At 39.0% G+C, this 15,544-nt stretch overlaps 2 protein-coding genes across 6 annotated transcripts; one reads left to right on the top strand and one right to left on the bottom strand.

The window, feature by feature from the left end:
• Positions 1–10: 10 nt before the first annotated feature.
• LOC113653356 (gelsolin-like) lies at positions 11–6,671 on the bottom strand. Of its 4 annotated transcripts, none has more exons than XM_027162915.2 (17): positions 6,276–6,671; positions 5,268–5,377; positions 4,766–4,959; positions 4,521–4,675; positions 4,258–4,419; positions 4,021–4,170; positions 3,823–3,912; positions 3,593–3,725; positions 3,170–3,474; positions 2,524–2,657; positions 2,211–2,301; positions 1,321–1,491; positions 1,066–1,240; positions 856–977; positions 666–743; positions 521–581; positions 11–180 (listed from the first exon to the last, which is right to left on the bottom strand). In XM_027162915.2, exons 3-17 carry the CDS (start codon positions 4,956–4,958, stop codon positions 11–13), a joined length of 2,190 nt encoding a protein of 729 aa, XP_027018716.2. In that variant the 5' UTR covers position 4,959; positions 5,268–5,377; positions 6,276–6,671. The 4 variants fall into 4 exon arrangements, with proteins under 4 accessions (XP_027018716.2, XP_027018715.2, XP_027018717.2 ...); XM_027162914.2 differs by lacking the exon at positions 6,276–6,671 and adding an exon at positions 5,774–5,834; XM_027162916.2 differs by lacking the exon at positions 6,276–6,671 and having other exon boundaries at positions 4,333–4,419; positions 5,268–5,687.
• A 995-nt stretch (positions 6,672–7,666) lies between these two features.
• LOC113653313 (ras-related protein Rab-14-like) lies at positions 7,667–15,297 on the top strand. 2 transcript variants are annotated; one of them, XM_027162828.2, is made up of 8 exons: positions 7,667–7,808; positions 8,559–8,617; positions 8,720–8,773; positions 10,333–10,510; positions 10,659–10,725; positions 12,743–12,830; positions 12,924–12,954; positions 13,208–15,297. In XM_027162828.2, exons 2-8 carry the CDS (start codon positions 8,566–8,568, stop codon positions 13,383–13,385), a joined length of 648 nt encoding a protein of 215 aa, XP_027018629.1. In that variant the 5' UTR covers positions 7,667–7,808; positions 8,559–8,565; the 3' UTR covers positions 13,386–15,297. The 2 variants fall into 2 exon arrangements, with proteins under 2 accessions (XP_027018629.1, XP_047674239.1); XM_047818283.1 differs by lacking the exon at positions 7,667–7,808 and adding an exon at positions 7,820–7,839.
• Positions 15,298–15,544: the final 247 nt, after the last annotated feature.

A 15,544-nucleotide genomic window follows, 5' to 3' on the forward strand; every position in this document is an offset into this window, starting at 1 on the left:
AGACTTAAGCTCAGTGCTTCAGGGCAGCCATAGCACGGTCCAGTGTGTCCAAGCTCCAGTAATCGTAATCCCAGCCCAGGAACCACCCTGTGAATGTGGGAGGTTCGAAACCTTGCGTTATCTTCACAACAGGAGTCCTCTTGTCTCTGACAGCAGGATGGGTTTCGATGTACCGGACAGCTTAAGAGAAAATGCACAGAGTGCACGATTATATAGTGAAGTGATCACCATTTTAAGTATTAAATGCTCCGTCAACCGTTTCACTAAGCCAGCCATGAGCTATATAGTTTGTAGGTTCATTTAATGGACTTACTAGATCCTGGAATTTGATACTTTTACAAAACAAAAGAAATTTGATATGATTTATGTAGATATGAAAAAACTTTCATGTATTCTGCATAGAACAGCTAGAAAACCAATTTAAAAAATGGGTACCTGAAAACTTGAAAGTCTATTATATGACGTACAGTTTATTTAAAAATAGTAATAATAATAATAATAATAATAATAAAAGCCTCACCTGATGCAACAGCTTCTGTTTTTTCTTCCTCATTTGCCTCTTTTCCAATCCAAACATAGACCTTGGGAGTAAACAGAAGCTTCACCACACTGGTTATAGCTGTACACAACCTGGGTTTTGTTCTTGGTGCTGCTCAAACATTTACCTCATCCCACGTGTCCAGGATCATGACATCATCAGGAGCCAGATCGTCTTGAGTCATCTCCCCTGGTACTTCCTCGATCTAAAGGGAAGAGCTTTCATTTTTAATCGACGGCAAGTGATATAGTAAATGATGCACACCACTGCTGGCTATTTTCACCACGTAGAAAGATGAAGGTTCACAGGTCACTCACACGAAACTGTCCGGTTTTGTTAGAGCAAGCGAACAGACGCGGAGGATGAGAGTCCATTTTGCTTTTCAGTCTTTCAGATGTGCGATATTCTGTTTTCCCTCCAAGAACTTCCCAGAATTGATCTTAAAAATAAAAATGGGAATGAAAATGAATAGCTATTTTGCAATAGTAATATCATAAAGGTCATAGAGGACATTTCAGCTGCCGTACCTCCTTCTTCACCTTCTTTCACTTCAGAAACCTGCACCCCTAAAATCTCACTGAGCTGTTTAGCGCCACGCTTCTCAACATCACTGGCACCTTGACCGACCCATAGCACCGAGTCAGATGGGTTGAGCAAAACGAACACATCATTGGAATTAAGGTTAGAGGCCACTGGATCTACCTTTTTTTTTTTGGGATGAAATAAATCAATAAATATAACTATTTTTCTAACAGCGCAAAATGGACACGAGTTCATGTTACCTCAATGGCCCGTGATTTCAAGGCAGTGTTGGACCGAACTTGAAAAAAGCGGATAGTTGATGCTTTTGACTGACCACCTTCTCTGGAAGTCCCACCTTTGTAAACCACCATTGGTTGTGCTCCAAAAAGACTCATGAGGTGGTCCGGCTCCTTGCCTTGTATCACGCGGACCTAATGTCGGAAGATGAAAACATAAGTGCATTTAAATCCATTTTTTTTCAAGACTTTTAATAACAGATAAACTAGAGATTTGCGATCATTGGACCGCTTGAGGGGGGCACGGTGGCTTATTGGTTAGCACGTTTGCCTCACATCTCCAGGGTTGGGGGTTCGATTCCCGCCTCCACCTTGTGTGTGGAGTTTGCATGTTGTCCCTGTGCCTCGGGGGTTTCCTCCGGGTACTCCGGTTTCCTCCCCCGGTTCAAAGACATGCATGGTAGGTTGATTGGTATCTCTGGAAAATTGTCCATAGTGTGTGATTGCGTGAGTGTATGAGAGAGTGTGTGTGTGTGTGTGCCCTGTGATGGGTTGGCACTCCGTCCAGGGTGTATCCTGCCTCGATGCCCAATGATGCCTGAGATAGGCACAGGCTCCCCGTGACCCGAGAAGTTCGGATAAGTGGTAGAAAATGAATGAATGAACTGCTTGAATTTTTAAAGATATTCTTGTTGTATTTAACTAAAATTTTAAAAGCAGCACCTTCCTCCATGTTATAGTAAAGACTAAGCTTCCCAGCATGTTCCACTGTGATATAAGTGAACTTGTCAAAAAGAAGACATTGCAGAAACATGTACCCAGGTACTAATTATTAAATCATGGCACTATTAAATCTATTTAAGTTATGATGTAGGATGTATGTATAAATATATTGTATTAAACCAGTCAGTCACCTGCACTGCTCCTCCCCCCAGTTCCTCATCCAGCTGAGTGGCCAAGATGGAGGAAGCTCCTTTCTCATCTTGGCTGGAATCCTCTCCCTGCCTATGTAACCAAAAAAAAAAAAAACTATTGCCAACAAGAAGTCGTCCAGGTCGTACAAGGGATACAAACAAGGGTGTAAGTGATACAGATAGTTGATCTTGTTGGATACCATGACTTGTAACCTGACCAGACAAAGCACCTGACACACACCCAAGCTTTCCATTCAAAATGCACTCCTTATAACCATTAGAATGGTTGACGGATAGTGTCTTTGTTTCTCACCAAATGTAAATAATCTGTCCTCGACGTCCATCGTGCTGATAGTTGTACAGGATGATGTAACTGTCTCCTCCATAGAAGTGCCCATAAGTTGAGGGATCAACGTCCACCTTGTTGGATCCTTCGATACGCCAAATCTTTATGTAAAGAAACGGAAGAATGAAGATTGCATTAGTAAAGATCTTCTTCTGAAGAACGGATTTCATTAAACTACGTATGTTTACACTGAGCACTTTAACAGCAACCTTACTCATTCATCTAGTTATCTATTCAGTCAGTCATATGGTGATGCATAAATTCAACGAGAACTTCAGTTAATATTAATATCAAATATAAAACTGTGTTGTTGTTGTTTTTCCAATCTGCAGTTTCAATGAACCAGTGTCCTCAGAGTTCATCTATTTGGCTGACAGGATTGGAACCAGATCTGGTCATTTGCTGTTGTGTCCTAATTCTATACATTGTGCTAATGCCACGTGATTCACATGAATAAGTTAGGTGTATACTGTAGTATTCCTACAGTAGGTACATAGGCAATGTTTATAGATGTCTAATTCTGAGAGTTCTTGTGGCATGTTCCAAACGATTTGTTGAACTAATATCTAAATCTTTATTTAAAAACTTTCCTGGATATTTCATACATTTTCACCTTTTTCTCTCCATCCCCATTGTCCATCATCCTATACTGAGCAGCCATAGCACTCGACACATGGAGCATTGATGCATCAAATGGTACTTTCTTGATCTTAGCGATCTTGTTGGACACATATCCCTTTCCCATCCCTTCAGTCTGGGCCACATCATGCCAGGATTTGAAGAACTGTTTAAAAAGCGGAGTCTCCCCATTTTCAGGCAGGCTCTGAACTTGAGTGTGTATCGGATACCCCATTCTCTGGATGAACTGTTCTGCAGCCTTCATCCCTGCTCTCCTCTCCTCTGGGTTTGCTTCTTTACCTGTAATTGATTCATTAATACTTAATCAGGTAGATGTCTTTCCTAATGGCCTAATAATCAAAAGAAGGTGCACATTACACGAGAGGTGACATGTACAACTACAATGGCTTTTCCAGACCTTTCCAGACAAAGACCTTGCCATTGCAACCATGGTCCAAGATAAAACATTCAGTCGACTCCAGTGCATTCTGAGAGAATGGATTCTCTGCCGCGACCAACGTGATGGACATATTTCCACTGGCATCAGACACCTAAGAGTTGGATTTTAATGACCGTTTATACGTTTACAGTGTAATAATTTCAGTCAATATCAAGTCAGATAAAGAAATAAAACTCGCTAAGTCTTACCTTGTATAACTTGGCCATCTTTTTATTGGATGAATCAGTGTCAGAGTCATTACTGTCTGAATCAGGAAGCTCAGGCTTTGGTCCAAGAATCTTAACAATGACATGACATGAGGGAAACTAATGTAACTGAAAAAACTGATCTGGATCATAAACATAAAAGTAGATTTCACATGTTTAATCAAGGCTAGACAAATGTACCTCAAGCATCTTATCAGCCTCTGACCCCTCTTCACATACATACAGTTTTGCTCGTCCAGCTCGCTCGTTATCACGGATGTCCTTCGAAACATTGGTGGCTTTTAATCTTTCAAAGTGATTGCTCTTTGTGCCACACCATTGGTAGATTTCCTGGGTACATCGTAACAAAAAAATAAAAAAGGTAATTAATAAATATTACTTTTTAAATTAACATTCAGTGAAATCTTGATCCCTTACATCTCCAAGGTCCAGAATGAAACAGTCTCCATGGTTGAAGCTGTCCCAGCTCACAGGAACCTCGGTAGCCCTCACCGTTCGTCGGCCTGTCACGTGGAGGATTCTGTGCATTCCTTCCATGCTTGAGGCCATGTGTTTAAACCCTGATGCCACACCACCTTGCTGAGGTTTTAAAAAAAGCAACAACACCCCAAACCTGAAATCATTGACAGTCCAAGTTACGCATTATTTGTCATGATGTTTAAAAATATAGTCCTGCTTACCAAGTACTTCAACCCTGATTTGAAGTAACCGACAAATGTTTTCGATTCATGGCCCTGGACCTCTCGATACTGAACAGGAGTTCCTCCAAGATAGTCATCCATTTGGACAGCAAAAATAGCAGCTGCAGCACTCTCATCTATAGTGCAGACATTACCTGGACAACAACAAGGAATATGAAGTCTAACTAGAACATGTTAAAGAAGATTACATGAAATAGTGTGTATTATTTAGACCATGGTCTCACCTTGCCAAAAATGAAGATCATATTGTAGACTTCCTAAACGTAGTTTGATGGTATTGAGCACAATGTAGGTATCTCCTGTATAGAAGCTCCCATAAAAATTCTCAGGTAGTGCCACTAAGTCCATTTTCTCAATCCTCCATACCTGCAGACCAGGTTGCTGTCCTGCCTTCTTAAACTCAGGATGATAAACCATGCTTCAAGAGAAGACATTTAGACAGTTGTACAGCAAGTATGAGTAATCTGTAGTCTAAATGCCTAGTGTTTGCAAAATAAAAGCATCGATTCTACTCATTATATTCTATTTTTATATTTTCACAAATCTACATAAACCCACTAAGGAGCTTAATTTTGTTTTATTCAAATAACATCCACCTTTTAATTAAAGTACATATTTCAGATCGTGAATGCAATCTCATTCGAAACATGAAGAATAGATCAAGCAAAGTCACTTCAGCTCTTTGTTTTAGATATACAGTAACAATAACAATCTGATTTCACCTACCTGTTGCTGAACGCAGATATGCGTGTGTGTTAGTTGAGTTGTTCGGGATGAGCTGAGGCGAAACAGAACAGCAGGCATGCCTACCCTGCACAGGGGTGCTTTATTCTTCGCTATTAAGGACGTACCACACCCATCATATTCCTTTTCTACAGTCAGGTATTATGTTTCCCTGCCACTATGGTTCCATACTAACTTTTAATACTTCAAAGAAACATTATTTTACTATTTACTTTCTTTCATAATTGTGTCATTTTGGCATGAAAACAGATTATTGACTGTACCAGTATATGCTTAAGTAAAAGATCTAAGCATATACTGGTACAGTACTGTGTACAGTACTGATGTACAGTACTGTGCAAAAGTTTTAGGCAGGTGTGAAAAAATGCTGTAAACAAAGAATGCTTTCAGAAATATAAATAATGAGTGTTTATTTCTGTCAATTTACAAAATGCAAAGTGAGCAAACAAAAGAAAAATCTAAATCAAATCAATATTTGGTGTTACTACCTTTTGCCTTCAAACTAGCATGAAGTGATGGCACGACCCCCACAGAGCCCTGATCTCAACATCATCGAGTGTGTCTGGGATTACATGAAGAGACAGAAGGATGTGAGAAAGCCTACTGTGGTTAGTTCTCCAAGATGTTTGAAACAACCTACCAGCCGAGTTCCTTCAGAAACTAGTGTAGAATTGCTGCTGTTTTGAAGGCAAAGGGTGGTCACACCAAATATTGATTTGATTTAGATTTCTCTTTTGTTCATTAACTGCATTTTGTACATTTATGAAAATAAACGTTTAACACTTCCATTTTTGAAAGCATTTTTTCACACCTGCCTAAAACTTTTGCACTTCTGTATATTCACATTACAATTATTCTGCATTCTACAGCTTCATTGGTGTATTAATTAGTAAATTGTTTATATAATTTAAAGATTTAACCATGCATTAATTAATGCTAGTAAAAGTTGGACGTCTTTCTTTCTATCCTTCCTATTAGGAGTCAAAGCACCTTTGGTTTCCAGGTACTGGTAATCCTATTGTAATTGGGATTTTTCTGTTTCTTCTTCTTCTTCTTCTTCTTCTTCTTCTTCTTCTTCTTCTTCTTCTTCTTCTTCTTTAAAACTGATCTTTCAGAACTTTCTCACTTGTTAGTTCTACTTCCCTCTCTCCCTCTACTCTGGAAAATTAGATGAACCTGATGGTCACTATACTGCAGGGATTTATGCTTTGGTCCATTTCTTGTGAACCATGAGCCTCATATATAAAATATTTTTTCCCTGATTTTATTATCACAAAACATTTTAGGTTTATGTAGGAACCATTTCCTCTCTGATACAATCTCAGTTAAATTGCCAACTTGGTTCACTATTCATGTTTGTGGACACAAACCACCTTCTGGAGTGCTTTGCCCACTTAAATTTGTGAACATTTGCATAATATGCAAAATCTATGTCTGTGATCTAGTTCTAGTTCTAGTTCTAGTTCTAGTAGCTTTCGGTGTAAACACAGCGATTAAACAATATAACCACTGTGTGTCAATCAGTTCTAACTAGTTGAAGCTTATTTTAAACTATAGAAGATTAATTCTTGAGGTTTGATATTTAGGTCTCACTTTCCACCGTCTTCTCAACCAAAATAAAGAACAATTATACCCCTGTAGGGTCTCTATAATAATACAGTAATAAATGGATTTACTCTTTGGCTTATCTTCACAGCTGTAGGTAACAGAGTAAAATGTATATTTCAGCATTATTTCTGAGTCCTCCTGCAGCCCATATGTTTTACGTGAAAGTGAAGTGACATACAGCTAAGTACGGTGACCTATACTCAGAATTCGTTCTCTGCATTTGACCCATCCAAAGTACACACACACAGCAGTGAACACACTCCTGGAGCAGTGGGCAGCCATTTATGCTGTGGTGCCCGGGGAGCAGTTGGGGGGTTCGGTGTCTTGCTCAAGGGCACCTCAGTCGTGGCCAGCCCGAGACTCAAACCCACAACCTTAGGATTACGTTTCAGACTCTCCAACCATTAGGCCACATCCGACTGACTGATATATTTTCTGCCACCTTTAATTTTCTGAAAAAAAAAAAAGATATTTCAAGCTGAGCCTAGCTGAAATATAGTCTGCAAATGGCCTTTAAGTCTCCAGTGTGTGTGTGTGTGTGTGTGTGTGTGTGTGTGTGTGTGTGTGTGTGTGTGTGTGTGTGTGTGTGTGTGTGTGTGTGACACTAAAATGAAGTGCTCTTTTGCACATAGTTGCACATGGCTACAAAACAGCAAATTTTCCACTTATAGTCAGTAGATTGCACTACATGACGAGTAAAATAAAACATTCCGCACTATGTTGTGTATCCAGAGTGAAGCTAATCAGAATTAAGCTAAATAGCGTGACTTCCTCGTTTCGCCTCTGCGCTACCCAGTGTGTCCACTAGAGGGCACCGAAGTCACTGTTTTGATAGACGTGTAGGAAGAAGCTGGACGCCATCCGTTCTCGAATCTGCTCAGGTCTTACAGGAGCCGGCTTGAATTGATATTTCAGGTAACCTTCTTAAGCCTGGTGTTGTCAAGAAAGAAGTGATTGTAAAACGATTTTAAAGTCCTTTCGGTGTGGTGTATTCGGCTGGCTTTTAGCGCAGCATCTTAGTGTTTCGTTGTTTACCCTGAGCTCTGTGTGCCGTTAGGCTAAGGAAGCTGAGCTAAGCTAAGCTATGCTAACCTATGCTAAGCTAAGCCGTCGAAAAATATCCGAGCTAACGATTGTTTATATTATTTAACAAATAGGCCACATATTGTGTTTTGTTTGGGCTGAAACACTGGTCTGCTCTGTGATCCATCTCACCCAGGTCTTGTCATGACAGTCGTGAACACACTTAAAGAGAATTATTCGTTATTAGCTTGATGGGTAGATAGATATGGATGCTAGGCTAATTAACTAGCTAACTAACGGCTATTTAATGTCATCGTAGCACCGGCCTGCATCACTCTCTTACCCGTAGGACTAGTTAAATACATGCCATTAAACATTATATGTGACCAGACAAGTTTTTACAAGCTTTCATGTCATCTATATATGTAATATGTAACTTGGTACATAATTATAATAATTTTATTAGCAGTTAGCTTGTTAGCTGGCTAAGCGTTAGCCGTGTTAATGCCAAGACAATAGTTTGTCAGCTGACCAGCTTTCGGTGAAGCATCAGCAAGCGACTAATTTAACACCTTTTGTTCTTTTTTGTTGTTGTTGTTGTTTATTCAATGTGTCATTGCAATTTCTCTCTCTTTCTCTAAGAACCAAGATGACGACTGCACCATATAATTATTCCTATATCTTCAAATATATCATTATTGGTAAGTCACCTCATGCAGGTGCAAATGTTTTTTGTATTAGGCAATTTTTTGCTTTTAGATATTTACTGATTTTTTTTTATTTTTATTCATTTTGTTTTTTAGGTGATATGGGGGTTGGAAAGTCTTGTTTGCTTCACCAGTTTACAGAAAAGAAATGTAAGTAATGATGCCAATTTAAGCCACACTTGTAGGAACATTTGTGCAGTGAGGGATGTGGTAGATTAAAGTTTAAGGCCTTGGACTACTGATCGGAAGGTCATGGATTCGAATCCCAGATCCACCAAGCTGCCACTGCTGGGCCCTTAAGCCCTTAACCCTCAATTACTCAGCTGTATAAATTGAAATAAATTGTAAGTCACTCTGGATAAAGGTGCCTGTGAAATGCCAGAAATGTAAATGTTTTGTGTGTGAACGCTGTTCTTCTAAAAGATAGAAACGATCAAATCATTTAGGTTGAGACCTGGTGATTGTGCGTAGTATATAATTTACATAATATTCATCTGTATCAAACTACGCCAGAGTAGGGTATAGTTTCCATTAGGATGGAAATATATTGTAGGAAGAAGGTGATCATGCAGAAAAGCTTTGTATTGATTTGACCCTCTTAGGTAATCAGCCCTGTTTCTCATGAGCCGCACTTGTCATCTCTGCCAAAAAAGAACCAAATAATTATCTTGTGTAACCATTGCCAATTATTATCTGAGAAATTCAGTGAACGTTGAGAAACAAAAGTTACATACATTTTCATTACAATCCTTCTAGATACTTATTGTCCAAGGCTCCGTCTTCGAACAATGAACAAGGAGTGTTTTAAACCACTGCCCAGTTATAATTACCATTCAAATTAAACAGAATTGTAGGCCTGTTTAATGCTTGTTATTTCTCTCTTTTTTTGTACAAAAAGCTGGAAACATTGGAGTGCTTAATACCCCCGTGTTACTGTTCATCGGCTCATCTGCCATTTTTATTAGGGGAGAAAAAGAAGATTGCTCTTTTGCTTTTTTTTCTGTTTCTAAAATGCAGCGCTCTTACCCAACACGTGTGAAGGTTGGCAGGCCTAAAACCATCATTTACCAATTAATTTTTGTTATTTTTCATCTCTCCTTTCCTGCAGTTCCTTCCACATGATTTGACAGTTTAATACAGGCATTCAACAAAGATTCAGTTTATATATATATAAAAAAACCTGTTCTACAATTTATTGGTGATTTCATGAAGAATAAATGATCAGACAAATGTTTGTCCATCACATCTGCAGATCATTGGTAATTACTGAAGGGTCAAATCCCTCTACTGAGAAAAGAACAGGCAAGCTATAATATTAGCTCTGTAGTAATGGAAGTGTGAGTGCAGGTGTTGAGTTCAGCTGATAAACAGCCAGTATAACCAACATTAAAGGTCTTGGAATGAGTCAAACCTAAGAAGGTTTCCAATGCTGGAGCAAGCCCGTGAACAGAAGTCCATTTATGGGTTTGTGCTCTCTGTGTACGCATTTACATGAAGAAAATCCTTTGCTTCAGAAAATAGATGAAACTTCTCAGAACTGTTTATACCACAGCGCTGTTGAATTCTCAAATACTGTAGATAAGGTGTTGAATTTCTTTTTCTGTAAGCCATGTTATCATTTAATTTCTATAATAGCAGCTTCCACAGAGGCAGGAGACTCCGGTGTCATGTGTAGTGCATGAAGCATTGTTTGTTCTTGTCTGAATCAGTTATGGCGGACTGCCCTCACACTATCGGGGTGGAGTTCGGCACACGGATAATCGAGGTGAGCGGACAGAAGGTGAAGCTGCAGATTTGGGACACGGCGGGTCAGGAGCGATTCCGCGCTGTCACTCGCAGCTACTACAGAGGCGCCGCCGGAGCTCTCATGGTGTACGACATCACCAGGTAGAGTGGCTTGTTCTGTAACACCTTAAGGTGAAATCTCATTATCTGACACTGGAGGTTTTGAACACAAAATGAATCTATAAGAATATTGTGGTTAGATTTCACAATTAATAACCTTTTGTTTCAATGTTGTGCTCTATTATCGCAGGCGAAGCACATACAACCACCTGAGCAGCTGGCTGACTGACGCAAGGAATCTCACCAACCCAAATACAGTAAGTTCATAAATACAGTAAATACAGCCAGATCAAAAATTCTAATTTGTAGTAATTATTCTCTTTAAGGCAAGAAAAGAATACAATCAGTTAAATTAAAAACTAATCAGACGAGACTGAGAGTCACACATTGAAGTATATATCTGTGATATTTCTTCTCATCTCAGAGGCGATGTTGCTTATTATTGTTAGTAGTAGTATTTAAGTTGTCTTATTGGCCAGGCTTATATACCTAACTCTAGAATAACAAATTTTTTCTACTCCGATTCAAGCATGAAAGGTGAACGGTTGTACTGTTCAACTTCTCAAAATAATATAACGAGGGTTTTGGTTCCCTTTCCTGTTGTATTTATACTAAATAACAGACTGTGTCTAGCGCCTGATTTAACCTTGAGTAAGGTCTTAAGAAGACATGATGTCAACCCACACAGATTTATTTCTTTTTATAATAAATAAATGCCTTGATTTTTATCTCCTGCCTTAGACACTGAATTAATCTGCTCTGTGTTCTGATTGAATTTGTGGTTGCTTAGATGACCATTGCTTAGCTGACCAAGTGTATAAAAAGAGAAGTAATAATGTAGACAAATCTTTCAGTTGTTTTTCTGTAACTACTACGCATGCATGAGTATCTGTAAGAGTCAGTTATGGGATATTCTGTAAACCGTGTGGAAGGGTGAATGGACTTTGTTCCAAAACAGGACGTCATAAATATATTTCTCACTGCAGTGAAATTCTCATGCAGTCGATGAGGCTCATGTTTATTAAGCACATGTTAAAAGCTTTTCTCTGTCATCTCCATCTTGTTGCATGAATCAGAATCAGAATCAGGTTTATTGGCCAAGAATGTTGACACACACAAGGAATTTGGTTCTAGCTGTTTGTGACTCTCAAACGTACAGACATAAATAACACTATACTATACAAACTAAACAAGACAATGCAGACGATGGGATGCGATACAGACAGAATGACTATTAAATATGAATATAGAATATGAACAATCAGTTATGTACATAAAGTGTCTGAGTGCAAATAACAATATTATGCTTTTTGTACAATATATAGCAGCAGTAGTGTGTGTGTGTAATATATACGGATGATGTGATGACTGACAGTCCTAATAATGCAGTACTTATAGATATGAAGCAGGGAATATAATTATGGTGAGTTGTTGATCAGGGTGACTGAAAAACTGTGTCTGGCAGTTTTAGTAAGCAAAGTTCTGTAGCACCTGAGAGAAGGGAGGAGCTGAAAGAGGTGTCCAGGGTGCGAATGGTCGGTAGTGACTTTTCTGGTTCTTGTGTTGCACAAGTCCTGGAGAGTGGGCAGGGGGGCACCAACTATTTTTTCTGCTGTTTTAACCGTGCGTTGCAGTCTGTTTCTGTCCTGTTTTGTTGCTGCACAAAACCAGATGGTGATGGATGTGCACAGGACAGATTCTGTGGCAGACCATTCCTTAATTGACATCCTCTGCTGGGCCTTTTTGATGATGGAGTTTATGTTGGACTCCCATTTCAGGTCTTGGCCCCCAGTACCTCAGTACCCAGAACCTTGAAGGCCTCCACAGATGACACCGGGCTGTTGGATATTGTGAGGGGGAGTAGTGTTGAGGGGTCTTTCCTAAAGTCCACTATCATCTCCACAGTTTTAAGGGTGTTTAACTCTCGACTGTTCTGACTGTACCATAGCACCAGCCGCTTCACCTCCCGCTGGTATGCAGACCCATTGCCATCTGGGATGAGACCGATGAGCGTAGTATCATCTGCAAATTTCAGGAGTTTTACAGTTTGGTCACTTGAAGTGCAGTCATTAGTGTAGAGGGAGAATAGAAGTGGGGAGAGGACACATCCCTGTGGAGCGCCAGTGCTGATTGTCCGAATGCCGGAGGTGACACCTCCCAGTCTCACCTGTTGTTTCCTGTCTGTCAGGAAGCTGGTGATCCACTGACAGTGAAATCATCATATTTTATTAAGCTAATTTTGATTATTTTTTTTATTTTTTTTACTCCCCTCAGGTGATTATTCTTATCGGTAACAAAGCTGACCTCGAAGCTCAGCGAGACGTTACATACGAAGAGGCCAAGCAGTTTGCTGAAGAGAACGGTAGGAAAATAACTCTGTGAAATAGAATAGATTTATTATCCGTGTCTTTTACATTCTACTGATTTAATTCTTTTCAATCTTGTTTTGTAATAGGCCTGTTGTTTCTGGAGGCAAGTGCCAAAACGTAAGTTTGTTTCGTTCATCAGTCAACAACAACGATGTCCGTTTTAATTGCAGTTATTTTGGCGTAGCTTGTTCATCTGATTTTAGATTTTACTCTGTTATTAGTCTTGTACTATAACAATGGCAGGTAGGAAAATAAATTGTAGTTAAGTACATGACATGGTTTAGAAAGATTTATGTAAATATATATATTTGTCGTTTATGGCCACTTTTACATCTTACCCAAGTCGTGTGTGTGTGTGTATTTTGAACAGAGGTGAGAATGTTGAAGACGCATTCCTGGAGGCAGCTAAGAAAATCTACCAGAACATTCAGGACGGCAGTCTGGACCTGAACGCTGCCGAGTCAGGAGTCCAGCACAAGCCCAATGCTCCACAAGGCGGTCGACTCTCCAGCGATACACAGCCTCAGAAAGAGGGCTGCAGCTGTTAATGACCATGGAGACTTCTTCCTGTCTGTCTCGTTCCATATCTCCCCTCTAAACCCACACCACACCACCACCCCCCTCTCTCTGTGTAGCGTCCACTCTCTCTTTCGCTTTTCTTTCTCTCTCTTTCGCTTTTCTTTCTCTCACTCTCTCTCCCTCTCTTATATTCTCTTTCTCTCTCTCGTTCACTTTTTCTCCCTCTCTCTCATTTTCTCTCTCTTATTCTCGCTTTCTCTGTATGATCTGTGTGCTCTACCTATCCTGATTGGCCATGAGGTTAGAGTTTGGGGCTGAGCAGCTCTGAATGATGAAGGGCAAGCATTCATCAGCTTCTGTCATGTTCATCCCTGCCCTCTTATCTCCACTCTCACTCATTTTATCTGTTCATAATGCACACGTCCCAGTGCACTTAGCAAACATTCACAGGAGGACGAATTCTCCACCGAACACTAATGTAGATGGGGGGGGGAACAAAACTGAGTTTATCAACAAACGGGTTGATGTGCATAACTGTAAATGAGACATCATGTGTACAGGAGTTGTTTAAATAGTGGGGTAATTTAAATCAAATGAAATTTTGATATGCGTTATTCTCGTTTAATAGGAAATGAAGTTTAGGCAGAATCTGATTTTAGAATGTGCTTAAGAGAAAATGCATGATAAACTGTTATTGTACATTTTGTTAAAAAAAAACAAAAACTCTGTTTTAATTAGGATTAATGCAATGTCACAAGTAACCAGTCACCACATGTTTATCCTTGTTTGTACCTACTCAAGACATATAATAATATACAAAGTACTATACAGGATGAGTATTGTTAAACAAACGAAAGCGCAGTGGTAAAAAAAAAAAAATCTTGTTTTTTCGGGGGGTGAGGCATGGGGTTGCTTTAGATACGAGATGTTTTAAGACCTAGAACATTAAGAGTAATATATTAAACAGGACACATATTTGAGTCTGTAAAAACTTTTTTTTTTGCACTTTGTAGCTTGTTTTCAGTGGCCTAGATCTTTTCTGTTTTATTATCTTTATAGTCTTAAATGCTCAAAAAGCAAAGCGTCCAGTGTACTATAGAGTTCAATATCTGTTGGTCCTTGACATGTTCAACATCCCTGATTCCCCAGCATTGTTAATGTAAAAACTAGACCAGCACTATCTAACCCTGTCAAGGAAATAAACCTCTAAGTAGTCAAAAAGTGTATTTACACTTCATATCAACGTGACTTTTCAGTTCTAGTTTTCTGTTGCCTTATGTTTTGTGTTTGTTCTCATGTCCTCTTTTCTTTAAATCTTGATCGGTTTGTAAAATTCATTACATGAACAAGTCACTTGAACTTCATGCGCAAACATGCACTAATATTAGGCTTTTCCACCCCTTCTGAAGCATTCCTTTGCTCTGTGTGTGTATATATCTAATTTTTTTACACTGAATTTGAGAGTTATAAACTGGATTTGTGGTGTAATAAACTGACTCTTGGTTCAGCTTTAGTTTAAACTAATTGTATTTTGGCAAAGTGATTTCATCTCAATTTACTAATCGTAAATGCACCAGTTGACATTTTTTCTGGACTCTTATTAAGTAAAAGTTACTGCTTTTGACTAAAGAACGCAACACCAACCTGTGCAATGTTTCAGTGGCATTTCAAGGGGATGAAAGTTAAAAGGAAGCATTCCACAAATGATTTTCTGAGATCTGTACGTTGCAGTGAGGTGGTAAAGGAGTACGTGTGAAATGTTTTGTAATCTGAAATTCCTTTTCCTTTATGAAAACCTATTCTCTTGCTTTTGTCCCTCATGTCTCATTGACCTTTAAAAAAAAAAAAAGCATATTTAACCTTCTGCTTTGAAACTCTGAGGTATGTCTTCTATCAGTGGCGTTTGTAATTATGTTAATAAAGACAATGCTGTAGACTGTCTTTGATCACTGCATCATAGTCATGTTTTACACTAACAGTGTGCTGCAGGATATGAAATTTAACAAAAGAAACTGAAGCAAACATCAAATATTACTGATTCTCCTTAATGAACATTAATGAAAATGTTTTCATATCTGGACAAACGTTCTAGAGCATCAAACTCTTAGAACAAATGGTTATGTTTAAGGTAAATACTTTATGATCCGTCCAGATTAAAATGCACATAAGTGTATAATGTCGAGAATCA

Source organism: Tachysurus fulvidraco, chromosome 9, assembly GCF_022655615.1.
Source record: "Tachysurus fulvidraco isolate hzauxx_2018 chromosome 9, HZAU_PFXX_2.0, whole genome shotgun sequence".
Lineage (NCBI taxonomy): Eukaryota > Metazoa > Chordata > Actinopteri > Siluriformes > Bagridae > Tachysurus > Tachysurus fulvidraco.

Excerpts from the sequence above, each read along its gene's own strand:
- LOC113653356 (XM_027162915.2), bottom strand. The coding sequence starts at position 4,958 with ATGGTTTATCATCCTGAGTTTAAGAAGGCAGGACAGCAACCTGGTCTG. Across the intron at positions 2,302-2,523 it reads GGACAGATTATTTACATTTG|GCAGGGAGAGGATTCCAGCC; the intron begins GTGAGAAACAAA and ends TTGGTTACATAG. Across the intron at positions 1,492-2,210 it reads TGGGGGGAGGAGCAGTGCAG|GTCCGCGTGATACAAGGCAA; the intron begins GTGACTGACTGG and ends TTCCGACATTAG.
- LOC113653313 (XM_027162828.2), top strand. The coding sequence starts at position 8,566 with ATGACGACTGCACCATATAATTATTCCTATATCTTCAAATATATCATT. Across the intron at positions 10,511-10,658 it reads ATGGTGTACGACATCACCAG|GCGAAGCACATACAACCACC; the intron begins GTAGAGTGGCTT and ends CTATTATCGCAG. Across the intron at positions 12,955-13,207 it reads CTGGAGGCAAGTGCCAAAAC|AGGTGAGAATGTTGAAGACG; the intron begins GTAAGTTTGTTT and ends TATTTTGAACAG.